This window comes from Mytilus trossulus, chromosome 14 (assembly GCF_036588685.1).
Source record: "Mytilus trossulus isolate FHL-02 chromosome 14, PNRI_Mtr1.1.1.hap1, whole genome shotgun sequence".
Classification (NCBI taxonomy): domain Eukaryota; kingdom Metazoa; phylum Mollusca; class Bivalvia; order Mytilida; family Mytilidae; genus Mytilus; species Mytilus trossulus.
Window position 1 is genome coordinate 48,677,298 of NC_086386.1, and position 24,832 is coordinate 48,702,129.

General features: G+C 30.6%; 1 protein-coding gene across 7 annotated transcripts in view; it reads left to right on the forward strand.

Moving 5' to 3' along the window:
• The window catches only part of LOC134697021 (cGMP-dependent 3',5'-cyclic phosphodiesterase-like), a 123,507-nt gene that overhangs the window by 43,214 nt on the left and 55,461 nt on the right, over positions 1-24,832 (forward strand). For all 7 annotated transcript variants that reach the window (XM_063559033.1, XM_063559032.1, XM_063559030.1 and 4 more), the window contains 3 exons: positions 2,844-2,893; positions 4,815-4,874; positions 15,223-15,346. In XM_063559033.1, the coding sequence (XP_063415103.1) occupies positions 2,844-2,893; positions 4,815-4,874; positions 15,223-15,346 (234 nt within the window). The remainder of the gene's footprint in view (positions 1-2,843; positions 2,894-4,814; positions 4,875-15,222; positions 15,347-24,832) is intronic.

Here is a 24,832-nt window from a genome sequence, read left to right on the forward strand (position 1 = left end):
AATACTCTTTAGCAAAAAGAGCTATAACCTAAAAGTGGCGATACTCTGTGGTATTATACTTGTGTCGTATAGTACTAGACAATACTCTGAAAGTCAAGACATACAGGAACCGCATATGACAAACAGCGCCAGTATTCTTTAAGAAGACAGTTGTAAAGAGGAGATGTAAATTAAAGTAATCGTATTTGAGTATCACAACTCTCGTACATATAAAAGGATAACTTGATAATTTTGTTTGCATTGATGATAATTTTTATATTTAATTTTCCTTTTGAACCGTGACATCAATACGCATTTCTATATGAAAAAAATCTTATACACAATGTTTCAGCACTCATTGAGTTGGAAATATGAAAACTTAACCAAAACGGGAATTATTTATTTTCCCTTTTTTATTTTTAACGTGTTATATATAATAATATTTGTAATTCATTTATGCAAGGAGGGAATCAATTTTTGTTATGATTTAAAATTTATCTAGAAATAAAACAAGAAACTCTTCCAGACATTGCAATTCATAAGATTCATCAGATACCGGACATGAAATGCACATTGAATTCCTTAACATAGTATACAAATTTAATTTGTTGCTAAATTGAGATAAATTTAATTTGAATTTAGCTTATTGTTTTGCAAGGATGGTAGCAAGTTCTGAAAAAACTTGTTAGCTGTATTTATATTTGATAAGAAACAAGTCTTACATTAAACATAGATTTGAGAATTGAGAATTGAATTATCGTCTATGGAAATAATGTTTTAATTTAACTTAGCATGACATCTTGTTTTTACCTCTTGTCCAAAAAGGGAAATCATCAGAGTTTTGTTTAGTTTTGTTTAGTTTTGTTTGCATTCATTCATTCTTGAAAATATATTATTTATCAGTGGTTGCCATTTGTTGCTGTATATATCATATTTTGTTATTTGTTCATTATTTTGCATAAAAGCTTGAGTCAGGCCTTTTGTTTTCTCACTTGTATTATTTTATATTTGTCATTTCGGGGCCTTTTATAGCTGATTATATATGCAGTAAAGGTTTTACTTATTGTTGAACGCTGTACAGTGACCTGTAGTTTTTGATTTTTTTGTCATTTGTTCTCTTGTGGAGAGTTGTCTCATTGGAAACCATACCACATCTTATTTTTAAATTCATTGATGTTAGGAGGTTGGAAAATAGGTTTTTTAAGTTCCCTTTAGAGAAAGTATTTTCATAGAGTGGAAGGGTAAATTACCATCATGCCCAGTTTATTGTCATTCAAACATAAACAAACCTTGGTAATATATATCTAGTTCATTATCACTGAACTAGTATATATATTTGTTTAGGGGCCATCTGAAGGACGTCTTCGTCTTCGTGTACTGGAATTTCTCGCTGCATTAATGAAGACCTGTTGGTGACCTTTTGCTGTTGTCTGTTCTATGGTCGAATTGTTGTCTCTTTGAAACATTCCCCATTTCCATTCTCAATTTACCTTATTATTAGACTGTAAATTAAACATTGTTGGTGTTATTCTGACATTTTTGTAGCAGATATAGGTTATTAGATATAAGTAATTGGAAATTATACTGTGTAGAAATAGGAGAGGTGTTAATATATTTGTGATTAGTTTATTAACTTTGTATGTTTGATTATTGTATATGTGGTTCAGGTGTAATTTGAGTATTGAAATATATTGGAAGATTATGGAAGAGCTACAGTTCTGACCCATATATTTAAATTTAATACCTTCTACATTAAAACAAATTATTCTGATTGTTCTATAATTGGTGTGTACATCTGATCATGCTTCTATAAGGAGGGGAAAAAAATAATGAAATAAGAAACTTTTTAGTTGTTACCTTTTATGTCATTTGGTCTCTAGTGGAGAGTTGGAAAATTGTCTCATTTTCTTTGGCAATCATCAAAACCACATCTCCTTATATTTGTATTTACTCTTATAAACAAAACCAAGTATTTTACTATATGTTTGATCTGGTTGCATTGAATGATGGTTATCAGCATTTGGTATCTGCTTCTATGACAATGTTTATTACTTATTTAGCATTAGGTTTATCATAGCCAGTTAGAGTGTTCAGTTTATAATGATATCTCAGAATAATATTTAGGTAAGAGTGTGGGAAAACGTTACTTAAAGAGGCAAAAAATATCAAATTAATGTTTATTCCATGGTGTCTCAGACTCTCTGTAGTTTCACTTTTTAATGTTGACATTCTTTTTTTTGTAATGAATGAACCTTAGGCTAAACTCATGTAATACCAATTTCTGTCATTGGCCAAATTAAAGGTTGCATGAATACAGATTCAAATGAGTTTGAACTATTGACTCGCAAGCCCATGATACATCAGCTAATTTTTATGCCCCAGCTATGATAGTCCACCATGGTAGAGGGGCATTATGTTTTCTGGTCTGTGCGTCTGTCTGTTTGTCTGTTCATCCATCTGTTCATCCATCTTATCCGTCCTTCCGTGGGTCCCGCTTCAGGTTAAGGTTTTTGGTCAAGGTAGTTTTTAATGAAGGCAAGCTGAAGTCCAATCAAATTGAAACTTAGTACACTTGTTGCTTATGATATGATTTCTCTAATTTTAAAGCAAAATTAGACTTTTGACCCAAATTATATTCGCGTTATTTTTCTACTTGAGAAAGTCGTGAAAAAATAAATCGTTCACGAAAATAAATCGCTCGCGAAAATAAATTGGTTTACAGTATTTCTTTATTCTGCTTTTATAAATTTATAAACAAATAATATTCATATTTAATTTGTTGGTGGCCCACGGGTTAAAAGTTAAGTCTTTATATATATATATTTATAAAGTTAGAATTTCATATTTTCATTTATATTTTTTAGTGTATTGTCAACCTATTACAGATGAAAATAAAGTCATATCAGTTTTGGCTGTGAGTATATATATAACTTTTAGTATTGTGCCTTAAATTGCTAAAAGTTTAAAAGGTTTGTTGAAATTATTTCAGTTTTACTTTTAATTAGTGTGAATGTTATTGTACTAATGGCTTATTACTAAGCTGTAACAGTTACTTAAATCAGACAAAATATTATCTTTATTTCAAATGTATATTTTAAATCCACGTATATCTGTGAAAACTATACCATTGAACAGTAGACACTGAGTGCTTCAGTACAATGTACTAGGAGAACTTGAAAGATATATTTTAGTGTATTATGTTATAAGATAGAAAAAATGTAATTAAACTAAGGAAAGAACTTCCTCAGGCAAATACAAAAAAGATGTGGTATGATTGCAAATAAGACCTCTCTTTACAAGAGACCAAATGACACAGAAATTATAAACTCGAGGTCATTGTGTGGCCTTCAACAATTAGCAAAGTCCATACTTGCAGTTGATGACAGCTAGTCCAAAGACAATTTTAACAACTAATAAAAAAATAATGTTTTTAAGACAAAATAATCATTCAGTACACATCCAACCTCCAATGGATTTAGTGTGAAGACACCATAAACAGTCAGAGAAAAACATGACTTTGTGCAATGCCAACATCAACACATTGTAGATCCATGAAATGTGATGTGTTTATACATCAACTTCCTGTTTATAATATACTGTAAATTCAGAAATTATTGCGTGCATTTATTATTGCGATTTTGTCATTTTACACTTAAATGCGATTTTAATTTTTATGATTTTGAGAAAAGTCATGCTTAAATCAGTTAAAATATTACAAAATGCGAGTTTTAATTATTGCGTTTACATCTCTGTCGCATTATTCGCAATAATAAAAACCTCGCAATAATTTCTGAATTTGCAGTAGTTATAGTGGTGAGGGGGAGGGGGAAGGGGAGTATCAACAGTGAGCAATAGCGCACAGTTCAACTTGTGATTGAGTGATTATTTGTTGATATAGACTAATGATGTTTGACTCTTCTGTTTGTATCACAAAAAGGTAGACATATGTTGTTGACATGACATGGGTTATGTTCTTCTCATATATGTTATGATGATATGATACTAAACCCCCAACAGGAAGGATTGTGCCTGATATTCATATGATGAAATCATAATCTATCAATCAGTTTAATTGAAGTCTGGAGCTTGCATGTCAGTTAACTGCTGGTAGTCTGTTGTTCTCTATGTATTATTGTCATTTTGTTTATTTTCTTTGTTTATTTTCTTTGGTTACATCTTCTGACATAAGACTCAGACTTCTCTTGAACTGAATTTTAATGTGCATATTGTTATGCCTTTTCTTTTCTACATTGGCTAGAGGTATAGGGGAGGGTTGAGATCTCATGTTTAACCCAGCCACATTTTTGCGCCTGTCCCAAGCCAGGAACCTGGCCTTTGTTAGTCTTGTATTATTTTAGTTTTAGTTTCTTGTGTATAAATTGGAGTTTAGTATGGTGTTCATTATCACTAAACTAGTATATATTTGTTTAGGGGCTATCTGAAGGACGCCTCCGGGTGCTGGAATTTCTCGCTACATTGAAGACTCGTTGGTTACCTTTCGGCTGTTGTTTTTTCTATGGTTGGGTTGTTGTCTCTTTGACACATTCCCCATTTCCGTTCTCAATTTTATTTTAGTTCTCTAAAACAGTTTAGTTTACAGTTGGTACAACTTTAGGTTTCCTTTATAGTTACCCATACATGTATGTTTTTATTTCATGCTCAAAAGAAGAAAAAAGTTTGTTTTCCTAACAACTTTGTCATATGATGTATTAAAAATTATGAAATAAAACCACAATAGGGTTTAATGTGGTTAAAATTTCTAGTTTAAGAAAGTAAAAAAAAATAAAAAAAACTATTTTGCCATATTTATGTTAAAAGCTTTCTTTTAATTTTAGATATTAACTTCATCAAAACAAGACTTCAAACCTGAATCTTTAAAACCAATATCAGAAAAGGTAAGTGAAAATAATAATTAAAATTTAATCATGAAATAAATCACTATAGAACAGTATACACTATATATAATACATCTTCTTGGTTTATTGATTCAAATGGCATATGACCTTTTATATAAGCATCTGTGTTTTGTAAATTACAGAACTGTGAATGTTTTATGTGGAGAAATTAAGAAGTATGAAAAACCACATTTACATGAACATAAACTTAAGTTAAAACTCATGTTCAAATGAGTTTAAAATTTAAAGGTTAGGTTTGACATTTTGATTAGCATTAAAATGTCTTAATAAAATATTGAGAGAAAATGATGTGTTCTTTGGCTAGACTTTTACTATTAAATACAAATAAAAGCATTTTGTTCATGTATTTCAAAAGTACATATGAAAGAAAAGAAATTTAATATTAAACAAAAAAAGAGCATAATATTTTTTTCAAATTACAACAGAATGCATTTAGTGTGTAGGTAAAGGTAATATCTTTGGTTAGATTACTTACTAGCTGAACCTTTAAATCATTCTAAGGTTAGGTAAACTACCCTTATTGAAGAGTAGACTCTAGTCTGACACACAACCAATCTGTCTGTCTGTAGGGCTAGACTACTTAGAAAGGAGTGTACTATACCTAACCAAAAAAAATACTTCATAGTTCAGCTAACAAGCAAGGTAACCAAAGATTCTACCTTTACCTACACACTCATTGTATAATGCTGTAAAACTTCTAACTAAAATGAATTACAAAATAAGAAGTGAATTTTATTTTCTTTCAATCTCTAACCTATAATTACAAGGGATTTCAAGTTTGAATACTATATAGGACATCTAGAATTATTTTCAATGAAAATACAAAGAAGACTGCAACATTATGGTAATATAAATCACAGATTACAATACATTACTATACAGCTGTTGAATAGCACTACAGGTATATTCTACAAATCTGAAAAAGTCATGAAAAATTTATAAATTATTGTTAAATAAAGATAGCAGTGAAGATAAAATCAATCAGGATAATCAGGAATGTAATAACATTTACATCAATATTTTATCAATTACCCAATTGTGCAAAGGTTAGAAATCAAATAGCAGATTTAGTACAGAGTTATTTAGAGATATGTATATTGTATTGTTATTTTGATTTATTTACCCAAATACTTAAATCAGGGGATTATACTTTAGAAAAGATGAGTTTGAATTTATGAATCCCACTTGAATGACTCAAAACTTGTCAGATCGAAAAAGCAGCTTGCACCTAAAAATGGATTGCTTGTTTTATAGATCATTTCGAAGACCTTAAAGTAATCATTAGCTAACTGGACCGTGATACTATGGATCTCCATAAGAGCCAAAAGCATAGTTTGAACCTTCCCAAGATATAATTTTAGTATCCCTTGCTTGATTCAAATGTAACCGAAAAAAATATTTAGGGAAAGGAAAAAGTGTACTGATTTTGGAGTTTATAAGCCTGAATGAAATTTGATAAACTATTTGGGTAATGGTTTCCAAATGATAGCTTGATAATTGCTTGTAATGAAACTTATGCAGAGGAGGAGAAGAACCTACATGTAACATATTTGGGTGTTGTAACAGTTAAAATGTCAAGGTCACTTAAAATACTAAAATATAAATAAATGGTTTTGGATGATAATTTAAGTGTCTCTTTCTAGATAAGAATGAACAATTATACAATCTGGAAAATAGAGGAGGCTTCCTTTTTTTCCTTTGGTAGGAGGAGGGAGATGTTAAATCTATGTTAAAGTACACTAGAATAAGAAAAACTTGGAAACTTAGAAAATGGTTGACCTCTGTTAACTTGAGTTTCCTTTATACCGTTGCATGAAAAACTTATAGATGAATTATATATGTAAGGGAAAGTAGAGAACGAATTTGAAGCCAAAGGTCAAGGTCAGTGACTGAAATTACATTAGTGTTGTTCAATATGGTTTCATTGTCTGTAGTTTACTATGAATGAGGTTCAAGCATAATACATTTTTGTAGTATTTTCTTGCAACAAAGCTGTTTTCTCTCAGTAAATGTTCCAGTGTTTGACCTGTTGAAATTAATTGTTCTTATGTTATATGAGGGAAGGTAGGAGGGGTCCTGATCCCGAAATCAGGGGCTTAAAAACGCAAAATCTCGAAATTCCAGCCTTAAAAACACAAAATCCTGAGGTCCCAAAATTCGAAAAAAAGAATTCCCGAAACCTGAAAGGGGCAATCCCGAAATCCTGAGCTTAAAAACCCTGATCTCAGAGTCCCGATAAAGTTCCTATCCCCCCTCTTAAGTGTAAGTACTCCAGCAGGCTGTAAGGAATTTTGGAACTAATTCAAGCATTGCAAGGGCTACAACTCTCTTAACACATGACATATATTAATTTCCCTTATCTGACAAGAAATCCTGTAGAATAAGAGTGTTAGCACAGTATGGATAAAAACAAAGACATTTTCTCAACATATTGCATCTGACTTAATGTCCCAATATTTATACATCAATGTCACACTCACACATTGTAATAAATGATGCACTAAATGGAAGATCAATAAAAATATTCCTTTGAACATAACATTGCAAACTTTAAGGACCATATTTTCTCAACATCAAACAATAACTATTACATTAAACAAATTAAGTGTATGAAATAACCAATGGGATATTAACTTTTTTATTTCAACAATTTAAAATAGATCAAGAAAGTGGGTCATGAAATATTTTTTGTTTTTTTCAAAAATAGTTTCAGTTGTCACTTTTATCTCACTTAAAATAATTGTACCTTCATTAACAGTGTTATGGTTTAAAGACTTTAATTGATTTTGATTTCTGAATCTCTTTAATTGTTTTGGATTGAGAAGAAAATAGATTCTCACAAAATCTATTGTTGCTATTGCTCACAGATATCTATCTAAGAATTATTGTCCAGTAATTGGTTGTATGATAGAATACATTGTGATTGTTAATACAAGATGATAAGGTCTGTGTACAAATTATTGATCTCTAATGAAAACATCTCCAACATCTCTACAAACTCAATCAAAGGATAAATATTAGGATGTGTAGTAATTTCTTATGACGTACAGCATTCTTTATTACTTACAATAGATTGATCTTACTTAAGAATTCTTTGTTAAGAAGTTAGATCTGAAGTTTGATGCCTGTTGGTTAAATTCATACATGTAAGCCTCTATTCTAAGTTGTTTTCTCAAATTTTTGTACTATTTTGAATTGGGTCATAGACTTCTCACATCTTTAATCTTTCTTTCCTCAAATCTGTGTCCTTTTCAACATGGTATGGACAGTGCTTGTCTGGGGCGGATCCAGTCATTTTAAAAAGAGGGGGTTCTTAACCCAGGACAAATGGGGGTTCCAATTACATGTCCCCATTCAAATGCATTGATCGTCCAAAAAAAAGGTGGGGTTCCAACCCGGGACCCCCTCCCCCCTCTGAATCTGCGCCTGCTTGTGCTTTTTATTTGCTGCCCTTGGTATTACTTCCACCTTTTTCCTGTCTTACCCACAAGTGTGCATTCTTTTAACCTGTTTGTCCCATAATTATTTTGAAGTTTTGGTTTAAAGTAGTTTTTGTTAACATCATATAAAACCTTAGTTAAATGTTTAAAAGGCTAATGAAATAATTTCTCTCCTAAAGGGTCATATGATCAAGAACTAATTGAAACAAGTTCCCCAGTAAGAAATGATGAGATTTCATGAGGAACTGTCTGTATTTGTAGTATGTTATAAGAAATTGACATTTCTGCAGAATCTATTGATTCTCCTGTTTTATCTGCTTTATGTCAATATTTTGGTTCAAATTATAACATTTAAAGGACAGAAAATCAATTTCTTCCTCAGATTTACAGTTGTCAACATTTAAATCTAGGTTTTATGTTTCTTTAAGATCTATAGGAGAAAGCAATCAAGGTTTTGTCTTGGTTTATTTAATAATGTTATTGAAAAAACACTCTGTTTTTGTGCTGACTTAATTGTCCTTGTTTAGTTCTTCATACCTTCAATAAAATTGAATTGTATCTGAAACTTAGATAACAATACAGTTGATAATTTGTCTGCCACCTGCTGTATTCTGTTTTCTGGATAAACTTCATATATTCTTCTGACTGTACTGCTTACTATGAATATTTTGGGCTATTGTCTTATAGAATTTGATTAAATTATTGAAAACAATGCAGTTTTTGGTGCAATTTTTCACATAATGTGTAATTGTCTTGCCCTTAATTCATTAAGTTAAACAATTTTCTGGGTCACTGATGAGTCTAATGTAGACAAAACGCATGTCAGGAGTATTAAATTATAATCCTGGTACCTTTGATAACCTTCTACCCATTTGAGCCAAAAAAATAGAAATGTCAACCAGATGCTCCGCAGGGCGTAGCTTTATACGACCGCAGAGGTTGAACCCTGAACGGTTGGGGCAAGTATGGACACAACATTCAAGCTGGATTCCGCTCTAAATTTGGATTGTGATTAAATAGTTGACACAGCATAGGTTTCTGACACAGAATGAATGTATTCAAATGAACTTTAAATTTTTGTTTTCTCTTAGAGCAATTCACTATGCTGTTGAATATTAATCCTCTCCAAAAAATTTCAAATGAGAAAAATTGAACCCAATTTTTTAATCACATCCCCCTTTCCCTTATTCCAAAACTAATTTCAATTAAAATATTCTAATGGAGTTTGCAACAATTACTACTCATTTAAATACATCATAAAATATTAAGATGTAAAAAAACTGCTTGTTATCACTGAATGGTAAAGATTATTTAAATTTATCAGTTGGTAGTAAAAAGTGAATATACATTGTATATTGTATATAACAAAGATTTAAGTTGATTCTGGACAAAGAAAGATAACTCCAATTAAAAAAAAATTCTTGCAGATATTTTTTGCTTACTATACTGGACAAAGAAAGATAACTCTTAATTAAAAAAAAAATTGCTATTTCACAATATTGTGAAATTAGATATTTCTTGCCATTGCACAATACTGTGCAATTGAAAAGACTTGCTATTGCACAATACTTAATATAATAATTTTAGATCCTGATTTGGACCAACTTGAAAACTGGGCCCATAATCAAAAATCTAAGTACATGTTTAGATTCAGCATATCAAAGAGGCCCAAGAATTTAATTTTTGTTAAAATCAAACTTAGTTTAGTTTTGGACCCTTTGGACCTTAATGTAGGCCAATTTGAAAACGGGACCAAAAATGAAGAATCTACATACACAGTTAGATTTGGCATATCAAAGAACCCCAATTATTCAATTTTTGATGAAATCAAACCATGTTTAATTTTGGACCTCGATTTGGGCCAACTTGAAAACTGGGCCAATAATAAAAAATCTAAGTACATTTTTAGATTCAGCATATCAAAGAACCCAAAGGTTTCAATTTTTGTTAAAATCAAACTAAGTTTAATTTTTGACCCTTTGGACCTTAATGTAGACCAATTTGAAAACGGGACCAAAAATTAAGAATCTACATACACAGTTAGATTCGGCATATTAAAGAACCCCAATTATTCAATTTTGATGAAATCAAACAAAATTTAATTTTGGACCCTTTGGGCCCCTTTTTCCTTAACTGTTGGGACTAAAACTCCCAAAATCAATACCAACCTTCCTTTAATAATCATAAACCTTGTGTTTAAATTTCATAGATTTCTATTTACTTATACTAACGCTATGGTGCGAAAACCAAGAAAAATGCTTATTTGGGTCCCTTTTTGGCCCCTAATTCCTAAACTGTTGGGACCAAAACTCCCAAAATCAATACCAACCTTCCTTTTGTGGTCATAAACATTGTGTTTAAATTTCATTGATTTCTATTTACTTTAACTAAAGTTATTGTGCGAAAACCAAGAATAATGCTTATTTGGGCCCTTTTTTGGCCCCTAATTCCTAAACTGTTGAAACCAAAACTCCCAAAATCAATCCCAGCCTTCCTTTTATGGTCATAAACCTTGTGTTAAAATTTCATAGATTTCTATTCACTTTTACTAAAGTTAGAGTGCGAAAACTAAAAGTATTCGGACGACGACGCCAACGTGATAGCAATATACGACGAAAATTTTTTCAAAATTTGCGGTCGTATAAAGGTCTTGCGGGACCCGGAAAATTTCAAAAAAATGAGAATTGCTTACATATATAGTGTAAGTGGGATACAGGAATCTGACAAAACAGTAAGCCGGGTCCGGGATCGGAACCCCCCAATGAGATCCCCTTCAAGGTTGGCTGTTGTGATAAAATAGCAAACCATGTCTGAATAGTAAGTTGGTTTTCAGTATTAATGATATTGACTTCTTAACAAAAAATATCATCAGGATCATAGTTTTATGAACATTTTGTTACTTGGCAACCTTGAAGTGTTCATACAGATATTGGTAGTAAATATCTATAAAACCCTTTTAAGGTTTCTTTTGTCTTTTACTTCATGCTTCCAGGTTTCCCTTTTTTTATGCAACACTTTGATGATAAAAAAGCATATATATTCAGACCTCATTGCAGTTCATATGACTGACGTAGATAAACACTTTGGCATTAATGTATCTCAGATAAAGATGCTATAAAGTTAACTTGTATAATGCTTTTTCATATCCTTTTAAGAGTATGAATTTCATTTATAGTGCATTTTTATCAGAGTTCACCTATTTCTGTGGGACTGCAAATCATTATTAAAAGATAAATATAAATTTATAACGGATATGTTCCATTTACTTTTACATCTTAACAATGAAACATCTACAAATTTCTTCTTGGGGGAAATATGTACAAGTGCATGCATTGTATATATTAGTGAGTACAAAATATAAAACCCACCGCTTATTTGTTATATATAGTAAGATTATTGTCAAAAATATAATTTGATATGTATTTAATTGAGCATATGGCAATTTGATTGCATGCTTATTGATAATATAAAATAAAAATGAAATATTAAATATGATACTGTAAATTCAGAAATTACTGCGAGGTTTTTATTATTGCAAATAATGCAACTGAGTTGTAAATGCAATAATTAAAACTCGCATTTTGTAATATTTTAACTGAATTAAGCATGACTTTTCTCAAAATCGTAAAAATTCAAATCACTTTCAAGTGTAAAATGACAAAATCGCAATAATAAATGCACGCAATAATTTCTGAATTTACAGTAGTATATGAAGCTTAAAGCAGAATGCATTATTTTCATCAAAGAACCCGTATATCTGATCTACTAAAGAATTATACCCCTGCCCTTCATAAATACTGTCCCCAATTTAAATGTTTTACCCAAATTATCCTGTCATAGTGCCATACAGTAGAGAGAAAATAGGGACATAGAAGTCTCTGAACACAATAGCTCCCTTATAGATTTCGGCAAGATTGATAACACATGAGCTGAAATAAATTTAGGACATTAGATAGTAAAGGTAAGCCAATAAACACATTATTATTTTGTGTTTTTGGCATTACCTATACTTTTACAATATTGGCATCACCAATACTGTTTATTTGCTGTACTGCAGGTGTCATTGATTGAACCATTAACTTGTGGATAAAAACACATTTTACAATATTTTTTATAATATTGCTTGCAGTGAAGTGGGAAGTCTGAATATATGATTGAATATTCTTCTTGTTCCTGCGAATAAAAATTGTAACTAAACGAAAACAGTTTCCATTTCCTGAATGACAACACTGATTACAATACAAAATGATTTGTTCTATTGGTTTCTTTGTAATAATGTTGAAGTTCAATAAATATGGTGTGATAAAATGATGAAGATTATATTCCCAACAAAAATCATTTTCTACAGCTTTATGACATTTGATATTGTGTAATTCTGGACGCTGTTCAATATTTATCTTGTGATTGTACAGCAAACTAGTGATGCTTTAATGTTTTATATGAACATCAAGGTTATTTAATGTATGTAATATATGCTGTTTTCTGTATGACAGTCCGTATTTTCATGTCTAAACCATTCATTGGTCCAGCAATTATTGTAATGTTTTTTCCAACTTTTTATCGCACTTTTTATCACACTTTCTGATTGGATTTTACGAAAAAATGAGGCAAAAGACACCCACTTTTTATTTGATCATTAGGAAGATTTATGAAAACAGTTTCTATTAAGATATCACTCAAAGGCATTGAAATTCTAGTTTTATCCAAATTTTGGGAGGATATGTGACATGTTCACCCCCCTTTTTTCAATATTTTATGGTAAATAAATGCAGAATGTTGCCATGGATAGACATAAAAGGAATTAATTTTCACCCTTTTAACTTTTGAAAATCAAATCTATGGAAGATACTGATTACATACATTATGCACATGTACAACACAAACAGTTCAGAACTTCGGATTTTAATGCTCTTAGTGGAGGGTAGCGTATCAGAACATTGAATTTTAATGAGATTGCAGGAATAGGAGATGATAAAACATTTTGAGGGCTCATTTTTTATTTTATTTTCTAATTGTGGAGTGCTACCTTAAGCTGTTTCTGCTCTTTGGTCAGGGTTTTGTCTCTTTGACATATTCCCCATATGTTATATAACTCCAAAACTTATATATATGTCTGTTTGTTTTCTTAGATCATTCTGCTATTATAGTGTTTATATTGATGCATAAATGAAGAGGGGATAATCGTACAATTTATGTATAATCTTGCTTATAGTAATAGGAAATATGATTACCATTGAATATTCTTCTTGTTCCTGTGAATAACAATTGTAACTAAACGAAAACAGTTTCCATTTCCTGAATGACAACATTGATTACAATACAAAATGATTTGTTCTATTGCTTCCTTTGTAATAATGTTGAAGTTCAATAAATATAGTGTGATAAAATGAAGAAGATTATATTCCCAACAAAAATCATTTTCTATAGCTTTATGACATTTGATATAATTGTGTAATTCTGGACACATCAAATTGTTTACTATTTATCTTATTTGCTATCTTAGATGATTGTTAAGCAAACTATTGATATTTTAGTATCTTATCATACTTCTAAATTTCTTCGCCTTAATTAAATATTTATTTTTATATTGTACATTTTTTGTTTATATATATTCATTCAAAAAATATTTGCCTTTAGGTATAAGATAGTTCAGGTACAGTTTATAGACGTTGGCCGTCCACTGACGAGTTACAAATGACCAGTGTTTTACTTAGTAATCAAGTGTGATAGAAATAATTATAGGCGTTACAAAGTAATGCTAGAGGCTTAGACTGGCTCTTGTCATTTATCCCTTTGGTTTTGTTAAGACGTGATTCTATACCTTTGCTCTTCACCTTAACAAATTTGTAAAGCCTTTGGGATTTGACAAAAATAATCTCTTGTGTTGTCGTTGTGGTCATTCACTGGCTGATACGGTACGTAATAAAACTAGGAATATTATTACGACATAATATCACATGATTATACAAAGAAAATATTCTATTAATTATTAAGTTAATTTTCTTAAACATTTCACATCGATTTCTGTGTAAGGCAGAGATCGTCAGATAGAGAAAACAATTGAAAGCATTTAAAAAGAGGATATTGCATATTTTGGAAAACTACCTTCAAATTAAAGATTGATCAGACAATTAAGTCTAATGGATATATGGTGTAAATTTAGTGAATTATTTATGTCTTTAAGAATTGGGGAATAACAATAAATGCATTTGTTTATTATTATCGAAATGTCACTTGAGCAAATGGCATCAATTTAGTTTATCAAAAATTGATTTTGGTAAATCTACATTCTAGACAATATAATTATAATGAGCAACTATTGTCTTTTAATTTTATTATGGATAGTAAATTAATTCTCATCACAGTTAGGATGAATACTGTTTAACAGAAAAATCCAATGTTGCAGTGAAAAGAGCTGATGTCCGTATAGATAGATATATATCATGTAAAATACTTGTGTGCTAAGCTACTTGAAAAACTCATATTGGAATTGGATTGTATACCGTGGAAACTATATTGCTTCCGTAGAATTTGTTGTCATAATCCTGGCTTTGAGTTAATTATTTTTAGTGTGAAATAAAATATTGGAAAATTCCTTTTTCTGTTAAACATTTAAGTGTACAGAGTAATTCTATCTTTGTGACAACTGAGGATAATATAGGAATGGGAATTAAAGTGTAAACACTAAATGTAAGGATACCTAATACTGATGAAGGGATGTGATTCACACCTGTTGGATTAAGGTGTAAAAGTGAAGGACTTTCACACCAGTTGGATTAAGGTGTAAAAGTGAAGTGACTTTCACACCAGTTGGATTAAGGTGTAAAAGTGAAGTGACTTTCACACCAGATAATCAGTTAATAATGATGCATTCTTGTTTATCACAGCTTGTGGGGTGCTACAGAAGGCTGTGTAAATGTCACACCAGGTCACTGGAACAAAATTCTTCATCTACTCCACCAGTTCAAGTACAGACCAGTGTATTAAAGGAAGCTATTATACAGCTATGTGGTAAGTTACTGTAAAAACCTATACAAATTACAATGGCTATGACTTAGAGCTGTTCCTTCCTCAATGCCTGACATAAGAGTCACGGTTAATTCAACATTTGTATTGGGTGTAAGAATAATGCATTTGGGGATAGAATTATCATTTGACATCTGGCTCGAGCTATTTATACATCCACAAATTTGTTAGAAATTAATTTAATTCCTGCAAAGGGATATTTTCATTTTGAATATTAGCTAAATTTGGGTTAGGATCGCAGTCAAAGACCTAGGCATTAATTCAGTAACTAGTAGTAATTTGATTGTCTTTTAAAAACACTTAGATTTAGATGAAGAATCTCAGAGGTCCAGAAATATTCCTGACCACCTTACATCAAATAGGCAATTTTTTGTCTAGTCAAATATCAGACAATTTTTTATTGAATTTTCTATTTGATCTTTATGTCTGACGCATTTTTTTTAACTTGCCAAACCAGATGTGAGGCCCAAATTTCAACTTTTCAGAAAACCAAGTTCTTTTCATTTACACTGAGATTTCTCATGATTTTTAAAGAATTGCTGAATTTTATTATTTTTGCCCATATTGGATATAATAATTCCTTCTCCTTTACTTAAAAAAAAGAAGACATTTTTGCTTTTCAATTAAAGCTTAATGATTTTAATTTTAAAATGACTGACCAAGTTGAAGAGGAATGATTCAGTATAAATAAATACAGTTCTGCTTTGATATAGCTGACAATGTGTAGATTTTTTGTTACAAAGGTGCATGGCTAGCAATTATGCCACACTATTTTTGAATTGAAAGTATGTATTATATAGTAAAAATTTACACCACATAACTTTATTTCTCTTCCTCTAATTCCACAATTTCTGAACTTACAAGAAGTATTTTGATAGTACATTGTATCTCTAATGATAAAGATGAAACAAAAAAAAATGTTCTGATTGGTATTTTAAATGTTTTAATATACTTGGCAAATTGTTGTTCTGGTATTGCCAAAATCATTGTGTTAGCAAACACTCTATTCTAACAGCTCGATTTAGAGATCTGTTTATACATATGGTGATCATAAGATTTTCTGACGTCAGTGCCATTAATTGTTTATCTTTTTTTAATTCTTTTTATCAGTTGATTGATTATCAAGTGATATAATAAGATTCTAGTTTATAGAAGATTTATGTGGAATCTCTTCCCCCCTCCCCCTAACCAAATAAAAAAAATATCATAATAAAATCTTATCTTTGATATAAATCATATGCACTAGAGTTCTATTTACTTGTGTGTTACTAGTAATAAATCTCAATTACTCAATAAACATTCTACTTTGAAAAGCGTACTGGTTAAAATAGCTATGAATTAAACAAACAAATAGTAGCAGAGCTCTGTCACTTTCATATTGCAGTTTTCTTTAATAGATGAAATTAGAGAAAACAGGAAAGGATACCTTTAAAAAGATACATTGAAATTAGTAATGGAGATAATATAGATCTTTAGCAAACAGTTTTGATCAAACATTCTTTAATTCTTATTTTTGGCAAGTTCATGTTGCCCTAACTAAGTTCAAAGGTATATTTGTATGAAGAAGATTTCTAATCTTGGTTAGTGTTATTGTTATGATTAGATTTCGTTCATAAATCATATGTGATTTATTTGAATATATATATATGTACTCTAGGTTCCAAAGATGAAATGACGGATCATGAAAAGGAATGTACAAATGTATTTAGAAAACAAAAGGCAAAATTAGAAACACACACTCAGAAAGATTTAGATAAAGCAACACAAACCCAACAAAAAGCAAGGAGTGAAATGAAGTATAGGCTTTTCCTATATAATTTAAGTCTTTTGACAATAAATAAAAAGCCTTTATAAAGTTGCAGATTGGTTGATGTTCCTTGAATAATCGGAATCCATAGATGTAATACCCATCTATGAATAATCCAAGAGGTAGATAAGTAGGTCAGCTAACCCATTATAACTATTTTAGCCCTGTATATTACTAAAGTATCCTTCTTGTTGCCTATGACATGTTGCAAACATTGGTAAACTAGTTAAATCAAAAGTGGGTCAACCAGAATGAAGGGCAGAAAATTTGTACAGCTGTTGAAAATCAGGACCTGTTGGAATGTTGCATTCCAATAGAACCTAGCTAATATAGTTACTGCAAGGTTTACTTATTGCACTCAAGCTGAAAATTTAATTCAGTTCACCAAACAAGGCATTATATTCTTGCATATTTATACATCCCACCAAGCCAACCTGAAATCTCTTCACAGGGGGCATACCCCTAACCAGAGGGGGTTCAAGGGGTTCGGACGAACCCCCCCTTGAAAACAAATAAGCACTGTTAAAGTCAATGTTCTGTTCGAATTGTGACTGTTAAAGTCGAGTTTGTGAGTCCAACGAACCCCCCTTTGGAAATTCCTGGCTACGGGCCTGGGGGGGCTATTTTTTTTAGAAACAGAATGTCAATTTTTGTAAAATGAATTCTACCAAAATTTATGTGGTATAATTTATTAACGCTGTTTACCAAAAGAAGGGTATAGTCAAATTATTATAGACATATATATTTTATTTGCTACAAGAATTTGAGGATCACTGTTAAGCAACCATTAGTCAAACTAGAAATGTAAAATGTTACAAAACAAAATAGTATATCCTCAAGCACATGAAATGTATATATGAGTGTAAGTTGTACTGATAAAGGATTTATATGATTTCCATGCAATTATATACCATACATTGAATGGTTTCTTTACTTGATATTGTTAATAAGTTTTCTTCAATAACTGAAGCTTCGTAAAATATATCTACGATATTCTATAGAGTATTTGCTGAGTTTTCTAAGTGTCAGTTACAAATTTGTGTGATATAAACATCTCGTAGCATTCCTTGTCTTGCTTCTTACGATCTCACACAGAAAATAAATCCAATAAGTGATCGGTAAATAAAGATATTTTGCGTAGAAAGTGGCATTTCATTTTGTAATCAGAATGTCATTCTCAGACACATTATAACTAGATTTGTCACCTTACTAAGGATTGAATGCCTTTACATAGAAGACTTTTGACCAAACAAGTGCTGTTTGGTTGACAAACTTAATATACCATTAGTTTATATTTCTACTTGCTTGTAAATTTATTTAATCTTTATAGATTGTTAGTTTCCTGTTACATGTATCAGTGATTTTATCTGTATACAATTACAAGTGATGGTCAGTTTCTAGATCTATTCTTAGAAACAAGGAATTAAAGTGTTTTCCCCTTTAGTGAGAATTTGTACATACTTATAATATATATAATTATTTGATATTGGACCCCCATGCAATAATTGAGACCTCCAGCCTGTAAATTTTGAAATTGGCTATCACTATATCAGCCCTATCATTTTAAAATTCATGACCATTGCAACATGTTATTTCAACTAACTTTAACCATCAAACAATTTCTGAAAATACTGTGTATAAGCTGCATCCCACAAATATACTGGAAAACGTTTGAACAGTGATTTCTTATTATATAAACTATATTCCCTAAAAGACCATTAAAGTATCATTTAGTCTCTGTTGCCTGTCAATTGTCATCCATTTGTAAACTTAAAAAAAATGTTCTACTCTGAAAACTGACACTGGGTGTATATTTAATTTCATGGTTTTGAAAAAGTCTGCATACAATTACGGCAATGGAAAATTTACGATTCGTTGAACATTTAAATTCATGGTTATTCTGTGCCCACAAAATCCACGAAAATTGGTATCCAACAAATATTTATGAATCCAAAACATTCCTGTCTATCTACCTAAAAATTGCTACAATGAGAACATAAGAGTAAAAGGCCAGTCATGTTTTCTAATTAAGAAAAAATTCCTTCGTGTCATGCTCTATGCTCATTTTAACATGGGTAGGATTTATATTTGTCGATATTTTACACTGAGCGTTAACGAGGTGTAAAATGTGGTCAAATATATTGCCTACCCATGTTAAAATGAGCATAGAGCATGACACGAAGGAATTATTTCTATTCTAATAGGACATATACAGTAATTTTATAGGTCGAAGCATACGAAAATACCGTAAAAATGTTCAAGCTTTTCCCCGTTTTTTTTCCTGAGGAGTCTGAATTACATTTCATATTTGATAAGTTTAAAAACTACATTTCATATTTGATAAGTTTAAAAACTACAAGCAGGGTAAACATATTTTGTTTTATAAAAAATATATAATAAAAGTTTATTCCTGCTGCTTAAATGTATACATTTTTAAGGATAACGATGGAAATAATGTTATATACACAGTAAGTTCGTGCGCATGTGTCAAACATATTTTTTATGCTCATTAGAACACGGCTTTGTTTACAAAGCGTAATAAGGACGTCATATTAGAATATATTGCAATTTTTAATTGATCTTATATTGAAATGCATAGTGGTGAAAGATAAAGGAAAGGGGGGAAAAGCCTGTTTATTTTTGGGTTAATGAGGTCAAAGGTCAAGGAAAATGATACTATTGATTGAAAAGATTTTCTTAAAATTGTTCATCATCTTGAGTTTTCCTTGCTTAGTTGAAAGAGATTTATTCAGATTGTATAAGCATTGGAATTTGTGGAAAGGGAAAGAACAGGAGCCTTTTGAGTTTTGGGTGATAAAGTTGAAAGTCAAGGCAACTATTACCAAAAATAGAATTTTCTTTCAAAGTTGGTTTACCAAATTTTATACAGCTAAGGTAATTAGTTCCTGAGGTAAAAAAACAAATTTAGAATTTTAAAAATTTCAAATTACATATAACAAATTTACTGGTATACAATTGCAACATAAGCATGGATACTACATGTATATTTGTCAATCAAACCCCTTGTAAAAAATGTTTTCTCTCAATAAATGTGCAGATGTGAAAACATCAGTTGTCAGTGCCAACCTTTTTACATGTTTTATATTAGAAATCAATTAGTCTGATATGCAGACTGAAAGAAACATGAAATCCACAAACAATCCTAATGTTTTGAGACTTAGTGTCAATCTGCATGATCTGCAAAATTGCAAATGAAAAGGAAAAAGATTGGTTGATATTTATTAATTAAATTATGAAATATAAGACATAAACATATATAACACAAGTACACACCCGTGATATCGCCAGTCCGTGACTGAATTAAAGTATATAACTATGCCTAATTATATATATATAAGCCTTATTTTAGTAATTGGTATTGTCATCTGATAAAGTCATGTCGATTATAAGATACACAGTTTTCTCTGCTTTCAAATCTTTCTGTTTGAACCCGTTGACTTGGAACTTATCACTATTATTGGTAATATTAATTATTTGGAAAACAAAAGGTTCTGGCTATCCAGGAATGAAGTATTTTTAATCAACAGCATTGTCCTATATTAGTTATCTTAGAAAATCTTGCTGATTGCTGAATAAAACTACAATAGGGAACAATTAGACAATGATTGAATTAAGTAGTGTCAGCCCTTTGATTATGACCTGTTGCAAAATCCTAAATACACCCTTTGGTGGTGCGCCTGTCAAATGCGGAATGTACAGATAATGTAATAGGTAACAGATGAATATACTATTGGTATCGGTATCGGATTCGACCCGGAACTTGTTAATTATTGGCAATATTAATTGTTTGGAAAACAAAAGGGTCTTGAGTGGTGTAATTTTTAATCTACACATTGTCCTATATTAGTTATATATAAAGTCGAATTCTTTGATTTGTCGTTTTTACCCGATGACGGCTGACAAATTGGACCTCGTAATTTTAGTATTATAGATACATATATATAATTTTTAAACGACAACATTGAAGTAAATGCTAGGAGACTCAAAAGAAACTTAATATGAACTGTAGTAAAAATGATACAATTATAAGTTTCATGTATACTGTGGATTTATTTATATTTGTTGGTACCAATTTTCATGGATTGAGGGAAACTGACACTTTCATGAATATGTAATTTTATGGTTTTGCCAAAGTCTGCATACAAGCCATTTGTTGAACATTTAAATTCCTGGTTAAACTGTACCCACAAAATCCACTAAAATAGGGTATCCAAATATTCATGAATCCACAGTAATTGTCTTAACATGCCAGTATGCAATGTTAGCCACTTTTCCAATGCCAAGATTAGTTGAATTTCATTTATGATAGTTAGTTTTTGTAAAACTTTAGACACAGTTATAAGAAAAATGTCAGAATTTTGGTCTTTGTTCTAGTGCTAACTAATAAGAAAAGATTTTGCAGAATGACACACTGACCTAAAACACAAGATATTTACTCATAAATATATATGATGTTTTTACAGTAGTAATATAACAAAGACTTTTTTGTACTTGACAAAATATAATATTCCCCTGATTCGCTGACTTTATATTTAATAACTTGATGCATAACTCCCCAGTGGGTCTAGCGTTTCACTTGTATTTCTCTATAATATTGCCAAAGAGATATACGATGGAAGAAACCATTAACAGGTTCATGATATCAAGTTACCTTTTAACACTTTAGCTCATTTTTACTCTACCAACGATAATTGATTAGCTTTTAGCTTTCAGTTCAATACACTTCAATAAAATGAAACATCAGTTAATTTCTTGCATTTCAAATGAAAATTAGAAGTCTTATGTCATCAAGTGCAGTCAACATTGCTATGGTTTTTTAATGTGTTAAATTGAGATCAAACTTTGATGTTTGAATTTTATGGGTTGAATAAAATTAAAATATTACCAAATGTACTCATAAAAATATAAAATGGGATGCTCAGATGCTTGATTTCATATTATATTTTGCCAACCCCAGACAGCTAGGCCCTGTATTACAATTGCTTTTTTTATTTAAATTCAAAATCAAATAATATTTATTTTTATGAACTTTTAGAAACCCTATGCATATAATGATAGATTTACCCATTTGGCTCCTTTCATCTCACTGTTTTGTGAATGGTTTATAACTTTGCTGTGTCTGTCAGGGAAACAAGTAAATTACTTCACACATAATTGTTGCCAATCATCCAAGTATAACAGATGGAAGATACCAAGTCATCCATTTTAGGGGGTAATACAAAAACCAGATGTTAATTTATAAACCAGAGTCATTAATAGCATAAGACATAATTAGCAAACAGGCAGACAGATAGCATAAAAGTACAATAGAATAAAACTTGACAGCTAATCGCTTTACTCTTGCCTCTTTGTTGTATGTAAGATAATTGCTGCCCCTGGCAGTAATACTACTATAATGTTGAAGGAATGAAACTCATGTTTTGACCTTGACCTAAGATCATATCTAAAAGTTTAATATATGTATTGAAATATTGTTAGTTATATCTTTTTTCATGTTATTAAAGAAATTGTGTCATGACCATCATTTGAGGTCAGTTATGGAAGGTCAAGGTCACATCCTGTTAATGTGTTTAAATCATGTCATGGCCTTTTACTTTCATTTAATACTTTCCATATTAGAATGGTACACTCTTTTCTTCATACAGTAAGATCAAAAACATGAAAAGTATTAAATGAAATCATGCCAGAAACCTGAAGCTGCTGTTAAACTCAGTTTGAATTTACATGACATTCTTTAGTTTGAAAATATTGACTTTATTTGCATCTGAATAGTGCTGTATAATCTACTAAATTTAAACATTTCTTTATCAAGAAATGAGAAGAAAATGAAAATTTAATTTGCTGTATCAAATAACATACTTCCTGAATGGTTAGTTATAAAATGTAACAATATCTGAGGAAAATTATTATTGAGCTCTCAATCTATTTTTTTAACCCTTATATCTGATAAATCAGCGAATGTGACAATTCCACATACAGGATGACAAATTGAATAAATTTCCTGTAAATTACAGAAATCCATTACTCAGTGAGTAGAATCGTCAAATGGTGACATTTAATTATTTACATGTTATATGCTTGGAATGACAACAAGTAGAGAGTGTAATTTACATCTGCATTTGGATTAGTTGTAATAGCAGTAAAAAATTGACAACTTTGTCTCTTCGGCATGACTCCTTCATTATATAAAAGTAAGGTTAGTTAAAATTCATCCACCACTGGTTTCTATTGGGATGCTGATTATTACTCGGATGAAAAAAAATTTGATTTATAGTAGGTTTATACCAATAAGCATGTCTTTCATATCCGTGAAGAATTGATCAGTCAATTGTTTGCCTTAAAATCAATGGAACTATAAATGCCATGGTAATTCTTAAGGACTGTATGGCTTTGTTTTAACTCAACTTCAGTGCATATACAGAACTTCAAAGCTTTGATGATAAAAAAAATATACAAAGGAATGAATTGATTAGTTGGTTAGACTGCATGCATGCTTTAAAAGATATAATTTTTTATGTATGGTTATTTAAATGAAAAGTCAGAGAGCTATATCCATGTAAAAGTTGGTGCATGCACAATACAGTTTAATATCCTTGCTCATTAAGTTTGCTCTGTAAATAGAAACAGAACTAGACAATGTTTCTCATTAGAGATGGTTGATAAAAATTCACATTTGATTATATGTTGCAAAATAGGTTTGGGCATCATACAAATGAATTTTTTGTTCAAATGAGACAAATTTTTGCAAGGTGATTTTTCACATGAATTAGTTAGAACACTGTGTATTCATTTATTTTCATGGGTACCAATTTTCGTGGTTTAAGGAAAACATGTATATTCGTGGATATTTGATTTCATGGTTTTGCTGAAGTCGGCATACAAGCAAGCAAGCTTATGTAAAATTTTTCATTCGTTTAATATTAAACTTCGTGATTCACCTGTTCCAACGAAATCCATGTCCACGAAAATTGGTATCATACTGTAAGCAGCAGCAGTCTGGTAAACAAAAATTAGTAGTGTTAAAACTTTGGACAATTGTTTTCTTGTGCTACAGAAAACCTATTTGCAATGTCAGACTCATTAGATAATAAGTATAAGTTCATAAATTATTTGCTTGAGTTACAAATAACCAAGCATCCCTGGAGGTTTCACAAAATTTTTACGACAAATTGTTCTTCAGTAAACTGAATTGTTCATGACTTATGTTCAATCTTATTTGTAAGATATTGTGGGAAACTGACTCCTTATATTTGCCAGCATGTGATAACTGCAATTAATTAAAATGTACTTAATTATTCTTATTGATATCTTCCATATATATACCTTCCTAGATTTAGATTTGTATATAGGGGTACGGTACTGTCCTTGGTGGCCCAGTTTTCTTATAGAATTTCATCTCTAGAGATCACATACTAGCCTGACATTATTGTTTGAATTTGAATCCTTCTTCAGAATGTTCATTAAGCTGCTTTTGACTGGTCATAATTGATTAGGATTTTGAGATTTCTGGACTGGAGGTTGTTGTTCTCTGTTCCTAAAGTTATTAAACTTAGCAGGGAAGCTCATTGTGGACGACCCTTACAGTATTTCTATATAAAAAAGGTTGTCTGTATGATTGACTATCAAATAGATAGAAGGCAGCT